Raw genomic sequence first — 9,170 nt, forward strand, 5'->3', positions numbered from 1 at the left:
AGCAGCATGTTTTGCAAACAAACAAAAAAATTACATTAAACCCCTAATCAAGCACTAGAAAACATTTGGGCTGTGCTTCCCAAAAAAAAAAAACACAATTCTTTTTTTTTTTTTTATAGTGCATTTTATACATTTCCCCAAACACGTTGTGTGGGTTGGGTGAGCAGGGACTTGTGCAAGAGTCATACACTCACATTAAGACACAATTTGGTGCTGATGGATTCACTAGCAGGGAATAAAATGGAGAGAGACGGTCGTCATTGTTGTGGTAACGCTAGTTGATGATTTGGTTTGACGGAGTGACAAAAACAGTCCATTTTGAATGTAAAGGGGGGGGGGGGGGTTGTTCATGCTACAGACATTTTTTTTTCTCAAAGCTTTGTCAATCCAAAGCACGTCACAACATTCAACACGCATGCACTGTAGCTTTTGAAAATCATTTACATTTCTTTTTTTTTGTACTAAAATCACTAGTCTTGCAAGTTGGACATTAACAGGATTAGTTTATGGACGGACAAAAGCAATGTTGAAAAAATAAATAGATGCATTATTGCTTTTTCACCTTGTGCTCGGACAAGTACTGGATAGCTTATTACTTTCTAAAACGGGCTTCAAATAAATATCACAGGTTCTGACACAAATGCATTTAAAGGGGAGGTCACGTCGTTTTCGACGTGTTTTTTTTTTTTAATTTTCTTTCTTCCACCACTCAAGCTGCAGCGCAATTAAATAGAGCAAAAATAATAAATACTATGCAAAATAAATTAGAACAACTAACGTGTAAAGATTTGATGCTTGTGGCTCCGACGACTAAAAAGCAAATTTTGTGTTTACGAACACATTTTGGAATGCAGACGTCGCGGCCCTCCAACAGAAAAGGGTGACGTTTAAAAGAAATAAATAAAAAAAAATTAAATGCAAAAGAAGCAAACGTCAAGCTGGTATTTGGCCTTTTTTGTTTTTTTGCTGGTTTTAAGAGGATCAATTGGATTCGTTGAAGGGTAGACTTGAACCCCTTCATGCCTCTCCTTTTGATTGTGGCTGGTCACGGGACAACAGACATTCAGGTTTAGGTTGGGGTCAAGCTTAAGGCTGGTTCTTAGGTGGACATGTTGGGTTTGTGGAACTGTAGGCTGGTGATTGTTAAAAGTCATGGGCGGGGAACCTTTTTCCTGTCGGACCGTTTTGAGTCCTCGGGCCTGATTTAATAAAGGTTTGTGCGTGGGGGGGGGAAGCAGCCAACTTGATTGGGGGTTTACGTTGACTTGATTTCTATTGTGTAACGCAGTATTATGATTCTTTCACTTCCAATTCCATCACTGCAAGCTTGATTTCACGCTTGTGAACGAACGTTTCACGGTAAAAACATCCTGATATATGGGATCATTTTTGTATTGCTGTGATTTGATGGCTGTTTTGATCCTTTTTCTAACAGTTTACACCCCCCCCCCCCCCACTTGTTTTTCCAAATTGCAATGACAGGCCGAGTTGGATTGTGACCCGCGTGCCGTAGGTTCCCCACCCCTGGTTAAAGCCATAAAACAGCGTGGTGTCGGGGGAGGGGGGGAGCGCAGTGCGGCCGACCTCAAGCGGAGAAGGCCACTTTGAGGCTGCAGGTGGAGTAGCCCTCGTCGCTGGCCGAGCTCTGCCGGCTGCTCTGGTCGTCCAGGTCGCTGGCCCCGCCGCTACTCGCGCTGTCCATTTCCCCCAGCGAGAAGTCGGTGCACTCCACGTCCACTTCCATCTCCTCTGCAAGCGCACGCAAAGTCACAATGAAATCTGTCTTCGAGTCGCTACAAACGAAACGACCTACGTTATCAACGTGGCCTAACCTCGGTCCGACTCGGAGCGGTCGGAGTCCGTGGGGGAGCTGAGGCTGTCCAGGCGGACGCGGTCCCTTTCGCCCAGCGTCTGCAGCTGGGCCAGCTGCCTTTGCAGGTACCGCTGCTCACGTTCAAGAGTGTCCAGCTGGTGCTGACTCCTCCGGTCCGCCTCCTCTAGTTTCTTCGAGGGGAAAGTAGGTGAGTCAGTCATTCTTTTGCATACCACTAGAGGGTGCAAGTGTGTACAGGGTTGTTAACAGTTTTGGAATTTTCATTTTACTTTTGTTTTGGATTTTGTTTTTTACATTTAGTCAGTTTTAGTGTTTCTGTTAGTTCTTTTATTAGTTTTTATAATGCTTAGTTTTAGTTAGTTTCATTATTAGTTGTCATAGTTTTTTAATGATATCAATTGTGTGCAATATTTAATGAAAATGAAAAAAGTGTTACTTTTTTAAAAAAAAAATGTTTTACCTAGCATTGCATTTTGTTAAATGAAAAAGCAGGCGAGTCGAGCCAAAAGTCAAGCAGGTAAATTTGTCGCCTTGGAGCGACGTCATCTAAAGATGCTTTTCGATTCGTTGCTGCTCGATGACATCACTTCTGTGTGACGTGCTTTCAAAACGTCTTTATTCCGGTTGACCTCAAAATCGAAATAAATGTACTTAAAATCACATTTAACTCATTCACTCCCATCCATTTTCACTGAAGCAACCCTCTTCGCTCCCAGCTGTTCCACTGGATTTTGACTGATTTTGCAAGGCCCAAAGAATATTGTGTTCTTTTTTTTCTTTCTTTTTTTCTGGAGAGCGGCACACAAAAACCACATTTGCAGGACTTCAAACTGTCAACTGTTGACTTAAGAAGGTACTACATACTGTACACGCATTATCCATAATGCAAAACATGCCCAAACACAGTGCCGAAACACCCCCTCAATTGTCATCCCCTTGAAAGTAGACATTCAACATTAATGGCATCTGCTGCGTAGTATGTTACGCAACCGTTTGTGTCCCGTCGCTATTGTACAAAAAAAAATAGAAACAGGAAAGCGGCCACTGAAACATCCCAAGCGCCGGCTGATGATGCACTCAGTCGCCATGAACACGAGAGTGTACAAGAAGGTCATGGGAAACTCTTTTGTGAGCAGCCATTATAAACTTGCGTAAGCAAGACATAAATTTCTTAAATGGGTGAAGTTGGAACTTTGCTCGCAGTTGGACTTTGTATAAAAATGTCTTTTATCATCTAGACATCAGTGGTGGGCTGTAAATTTGGTCTGAATAGCTCATACTGTACTCCTAGCCCATTAGCTTAATGCTAACACATAATGGGTATAATTAATACATTTTTTGTTTGTTTTAATGGTGATTGACAAGTTAGATTTTTTTGTGTTTTTACTGTGTACTCGTGTATTTGTTCAAAATTCACTCATTCATGACTTCCTTTGGGAGCATTTGCTTTGGAATGCAAACAATTCAGAAGTCAACAAGCGTCACGGAACACTTTGTGTTCAACGATTCATGTTCTGCTGTGCACAGCATATCCTGTTATCCTGTCACATTAAATGTGCTGGTGTACCTAATATTGAGGCTCAATATTGAACACACAATCCAACTCTGAAGTTACTCTTCACGACAGTGCCGCACTATGAGAGTACCGCCGCACCTTGATGTGCACTTTGGCCTTGTTGAGGAGTCCCAGCGTGGTGTGCCGACTGCAGTCCGGTCCCAGAGGGATGAGCGACTTCAACCTTTCCAAGCACAGGCGGAGATGCGCTCGTCTGCGGCGGGAGGAAATTCGCACACACACGCACAAGCAGGAAGTCAATTTCCCCTTCGCGGATGCGGCTAAATAAGGTAACCAAAATATTCCGTGCAACACTGTAAAAAATAAACATTGTGGCATTAATACACATCTTGCGGTTATGAGTTTCTCTTGGCTACAACGCTTCAAGATTTTTTGATTTTTTTTTTTTTTGTCCAATTAGATTTTAGTGAGTGTTGCCAAATTTATTAAAGATCAATACTGGCACATTTTAACTTAATGAAATCAGCATTTTTCTGCCCTTTGTTTGGTTGATAATCCACATCTCTTGTGAATATGATTTATTCTATTTAATTTTTTTTTTTAATGTTGTTATATTACAACTCTATACAGTATTAAATTGATGGTTTCTGTAATCGCAAGGTGGATTAAGTCATGTAAAACCCCACTAAAGGCAAAGATACCAAACTACATAGTACCAAGTATACATAATGAATAAATGTTGTATATAGGTCAATCTGTGATGTAATCTTCCTCAAAGGCAACCCCCCCCCCGCCCCCCTGCTTAATTTGTTTAGCAAACATTAACAGGCCGGTTAATTTTGGACACAAACGCATCCTGACATTTGTCGTCTGCCCGCAGCCACGGTCGCCTCGTCCCGCACCAGAGGGAGGAGGCGGCTGTGCTTCAGGAAGGAGTCCTGTTGTCTCGAAACAGATGCTTCACATTTGCTGACTGGGGAAATGTCTGCAAGTCCTCCAGGAACTGTCACTCGCTCATCGAGGCAGCGTGAACACGTCGCTAAAGGCTACGCTTCATCAAAGGTGAATTTAAAGGCTGTGGGCAACAACGTCCTTGTTAAGGATGTAGTGATAATTACATTTGACATTTATTTAGATTAGAATCTTTTTTTTTTTATCTCGCCCTGATAGAAAAACAACTGAATTCATACATAAAAATTGCTTTAATCTTTCATTACTCACCTATTCTTTTCCAGTTCATTGTGGGCTGACCTGCAGTGATGACAAATATGTAAAAATGTAGAAAATTTGTGACTTAAATAGTTATATAAATTATAGGGAAAAAAAGACACATGATGCCATTTTGAAAGTGGAAAAAAAAAGGGAAACTAAATACTGTAAACAATATCCATCCCTGTGAGGTGGTGCTCACTAAATGTTTGTGAACGATATTTGAGAGAAAGATATTTGAGCAAAAACAAAAGTGGTGTATTTATATTTTTGTTCGGTGTAGTTTTTTTTATTTTATTTTATACGTCATCACAACCCTCTGGTTCATTTTCAATTTTAGACAAGAGAACGAAAAATATGATGTCATAATACATAACATGACACTTGTATAACAGGTTAAAAAAAAAGGCAAACTATTTTCCTTTACTGTATTGAACTTTTGTTAATCATTGTAACTGTTTCTTGAACCCACCTATTGTGAATATTGTCCATTTTCCTGTTCTTGTTGAATTTACGATGTTTCTGTGGGTGTGCCACATCATTGGCGGGGTACGTCGAAGCATAACCATGCTCACATTCTGTGCAGTTTAAAAAAAAAACATAAATAAATTAGACTTTACAAGTTCATATAACTCAGTCTGACATATATCCACCTCCGTAGTTATCTAATAGCATTAGCGTGCGTGTCATGACCTAAATTCTCAGCAAGGTTAGAGTGCAAGAGGAAAGCAAATGTTAGATATTTCCATCAATATTCATTAAACAGCCAGTAAAAATAAAAAATACATACATCTTTAACCGCCATTTCCTACTTTATATGCCGCTGTCTAAAGACATACAAATCCCATAATGCATTTTTTTTCCGGTATCACGGCAACGTCACGATTGAAGTCACATCTGATTGGCTTAGCGGCGGTGGTGAACAAGAGTGCGAGGCCAATCAGGAGGCTGCAATATGTTCCATGTGGAACCCATGTGAATAACACATACAAGGAAGCTTGGCCATGAAAGTGATAACCGACATTTATAATTGATCATAAGTACTTAACAATACGTTTTTGTTTTGTTTGTTTTTAAGCATTTGGTTATGATTGTGTTGAATGTGTGTGTGTTTTTTTAAGTAGGGTGAGCAGTTGGATCGACATAGTTAATTCATTAGAAGGGGACGATTGGTGTCGTATTTCACATGTATAAAAAATATATTTATTATGTTTTAACGTGCGTGTATACGTGAGGGTTAAAGTGTACACTTGGTGCGTTTGAGCTCTCGTGGCCTGGCGGTTTAAATGGGGCCAGATTGCAACAACAATCCAAAAATAAAATAACGCAGCAAATTGAAACAAGAGCGATGCATTATCTCGTTATAGAGCACCATTTCCACTTTGATTTATTTCTAACGTGTGCTAGTATTACTCCCACAAGACGCAGGTGCCGTGGGGGAGAAGGAAAAAAAAAAAGGTTATCCGTGGCCCTGTGTTGTGTTGTCGTGCGCGTCGCCTCTATTGTTGTCTGCCCTCGGATCCGACCGAGGCGCGTTTAGGGCACGCACGCAGTCGTGTCTCCTGGTTGCACGTATTCCACTTACTTCCGCTGTTCTTATCCACGCTCTCGATGTAGTGCGCGGCGTCCAGCAACACTTGCACGTTCTTCATGAACGTGTCCATGGCGGAACACTTGGCGTCCGACGCGTCGCCCAGCGAGCAGTCGGACGCGTTTCCCGTATCCCGCGGGTCCGTGAACGCACCGCGCTCCGACACTAGCTCCGGCTTTTTCCGCTCGCTGTCCCGCTGTCGTTGTTGTCCCGCGTACTTCACCATTTCCACGGAGCTGTTGTTTGTATCGACGGGGGCGAAGAAGCGGCCCCTGGCTCGTCGTCCGTGTGTGCACTGAGCGGATGACTTAGGCTGGATGGAATTGCAGTCCTTAGCCTCAGCCACTTGCCCTACTTGGTGGATAATCCCTCCCACTGAACGCGTGCACGCCGCATCCATTGTCAACTGGGCCACAGAACACATCCTCATGATCAATGCTGTAAAAAGGGAGGGGAGCTGACAGATGAATTTATAACAAAGCATCATTTGCATTTTATTATCGCAAAATACATCAAGTGTTGGGCATATGGAAAGCTGTTGGAGCGGTTCATCTATATTTTTGATATCCAGTTTAAGATGTACTAATACACTTTTTGTCTTTATTAATAAGACAAATCAGCGCACTAGTAGACTGTTTTTGACTAGTAACCCCCGCCCACTAATGTATATCCAGTTGAAGGTCCTTGTACTAGTATGCTATCGCTTTAGCATACTAACTACAGCGGTTATAAAAAAAAGTCTACACACCCCTGTTCAAAAGCCCGGTTTTGTGATGACCAAAATAAATCCTCTCAAAACTTTACCCACCGTGTATGTGACCTAACCTATGCAACTCAATTTGGAAACAAAATATTTTCCAAAGGGTTTTTAAAAATATACACTGAATAAGTGTAGCATAAAACAATTCCAAATAGCAGCACATAAAAAAAAATAGAAGAATTTCAGGTAAATCCTACTAGAACCACACTGTTGGCAAATAGACGTCTATTTAAGATGAGTTTGAATGTGATTGGTCGATTCCAAACACAGCCACATCCTAGTGAGAAGAGGGTGTGCACACTTATGCAAGCACATTATTTCAGTTGATTTTTATTTTATTTTTTTACCTGCCCCCTCAAAATTATTTACAATATTTTCAATGAAGTTACTTTGGTCTCAAGAACCTGGCATTTGAACAGGGGTGTGTAGACTTTTTATGTTTACTGTAAGGACGCAGGGGGAAAAAAAGTTGTGATATTTTATGAGAATTTTCATAAAGTTGGCAGAAAAATGTAATGAAAAATTATACACGTAGAGTCAAAACCAGACAATACAAGAATAATGTTTTGTTGTGACAGTAAAATCGTAAAGCTGTGAGGATATAAGGCATAATGCTATGTGAATAAAGTTGTGAAATTAAAACGTATTCAATTCAAGAAGAATTATCTTTTTATTTTTTTTATGAGAATGATGTGAAAAAAATTGTTGCTCAAAAATATTACTGGAACAAATTCGTAATAGTACAAAAAAAAAATCGGAACACGTATTAAGTGATATTTTCCCTGGAAAAAAAGTCTAAAAGAGAAATAAGTCATGAGAATAAAGTAGGAAAATTACTTGCAAAAATATATATTTTTAAATTGCCTCTTTATAAGAATAATTTAATTAGTGACATCTCGTGAATGTGCTTCTTTAATCTTATAAATTATGAAATGTAATGCTTTATTCTCAATTCCCATTAACATTACAACATTTGTATTTTTCTATTCAACAACCTGTCTTGTCACATTATTAATAGCTAGGCAACAAAAGTGAGTACACCCCTAAGTGAAACTGCCCAAATTGAGCACCCTCCCGAGTGGCAGGTGACTGTTTAGGGTTTCAAGGTCTCGTGTGTGAATAGTTAACAAGTATGTTAATTCTACAGGATTGCGTATAATCTCCTAACTCCTCCCACAAATGTGTTTAGGAAGAAATCACGTTGACGTTGAATTATGACATTTTGATGATCTGCTGACTCACTCACATCATTCTTCACTTTTGGGTTGTTTGGCATGCTGTCATGCATTTGAGTCATTTTGGTGCATATTGTCACCCACCCCCCCCCCCCCCTGGCCCCGCCCCTGGCGACTTCGCAAGCCAGTGTGGACGTTGAACCTTAACCTTTGCGGCTAATTGCAAAGCGACTAACCTTGAACGTGCCTTGCTTGTTGTGCCTTTGCAAAACTCTCTATTGGTAATTAAGTAGTCATCTTTTTTTTTTTAAAAGCCGTGAGGGCAGGAGTTTTTTTTTTTTTTTGGGGGGTTGTCTCGTCTCGTCTCTGGGGGTCTTTAGGAGGCCAGCCATGCGTGGCGGTCCCGGGCAGACAATAGGTGCAGATGGCCGGCCTGCTGCAGATGTGGCCCGCCCTGTAACGGACGCCTGTGAGAGAGTGACACCCTCGCTGAAGGGTGGGGGGTGCTGGTTGGGTCCGGGGGGGGGGGGGTTAGGAGGGGGGCGGGGCTATATCAGCTGCCAGGACGGGTCTGTGTGCTCTGCAAGCAGCCCGTCGCAGGCATGGGTGTAGAATGTGACCCCAAGTGGAGTAATCTGAAAAGCTGGAGGATTACAACAGTGGCTCGACTGTCACACACGAGGCAAAGTCAAAATTTGTGCGCTTGTGTGTGGTCTTGACTTTGGGTGGCTACACACTCGTCTCATAAAAATGAATGGAAAGGCCATTCTTCCATAACAAATAACCCCAAAATTGATAATTATTTATTTATTTACTTATTTATTCTGAGGGTAACTAGCACTCTATGAAATTGTATTTTATAAAACCATACAATAATGACATAACAGTTTTGGTCACACTTGTACATGCTTTGGCCACCGGGGGCAGTATAAAGACAGATTCTTACTTACTTTCCTACCTGGACGCAGCAGCCAATCATATTGCGGCAGCGCCTAGAACTCAAGTGGGATTTATATATAGCCATTCATAGTGGCGGTGGTTTATGAATTAGTACTTTTTGTATTGTCGGTCTACATTGTGTTCAA

General features: G+C 41.2%; 1 protein-coding gene and 1 long non-coding RNA gene across 2 annotated transcripts; one reads left to right on the plus strand and one right to left on the minus strand.

Annotated features, from left to right (window-relative positions):
* Positions 1–1,585: 1,585 nt before the first annotated feature.
* Positions 1,586–6,552, minus strand: LOC144061318 (max-interacting protein 1-like). The gene is made up of 6 exons (XM_077581658.1): positions 6,145–6,552; positions 5,032–5,137; positions 4,572–4,601; positions 3,489–3,603; positions 1,833–2,004; positions 1,586–1,749 (listed from the first exon to the last, which is right to left on the minus strand). The coding sequence occupies exons 1-6, from the start codon at positions 6,548–6,550 to the stop codon at positions 1,586–1,588; spliced, it is 993 nt and encodes a 330-aa protein (XP_077437784.1). The 5' UTR covers positions 6,551–6,552.
* On the plus strand, positions 1,722–5,416 carry LOC144061321 (uncharacterized). The gene is made up of 4 exons (XR_013296160.1): positions 1,722–2,021; positions 2,629–2,687; positions 3,462–3,679; positions 4,231–5,416. It is a non-coding gene; the product is annotated as an uncharacterized LOC144061321 (long non-coding RNA).
* Positions 6,553–9,170: the final 2,618 nt, after the last annotated feature.

Source organism: Vanacampus margaritifer, chromosome 12 (assembly GCF_051991255.1).
Source record: "Vanacampus margaritifer isolate UIUO_Vmar chromosome 12, RoL_Vmar_1.0, whole genome shotgun sequence".
NCBI classification, from domain to species: Eukaryota; Metazoa; Chordata; class Actinopteri; order Syngnathiformes; family Syngnathidae; genus Vanacampus; species Vanacampus margaritifer.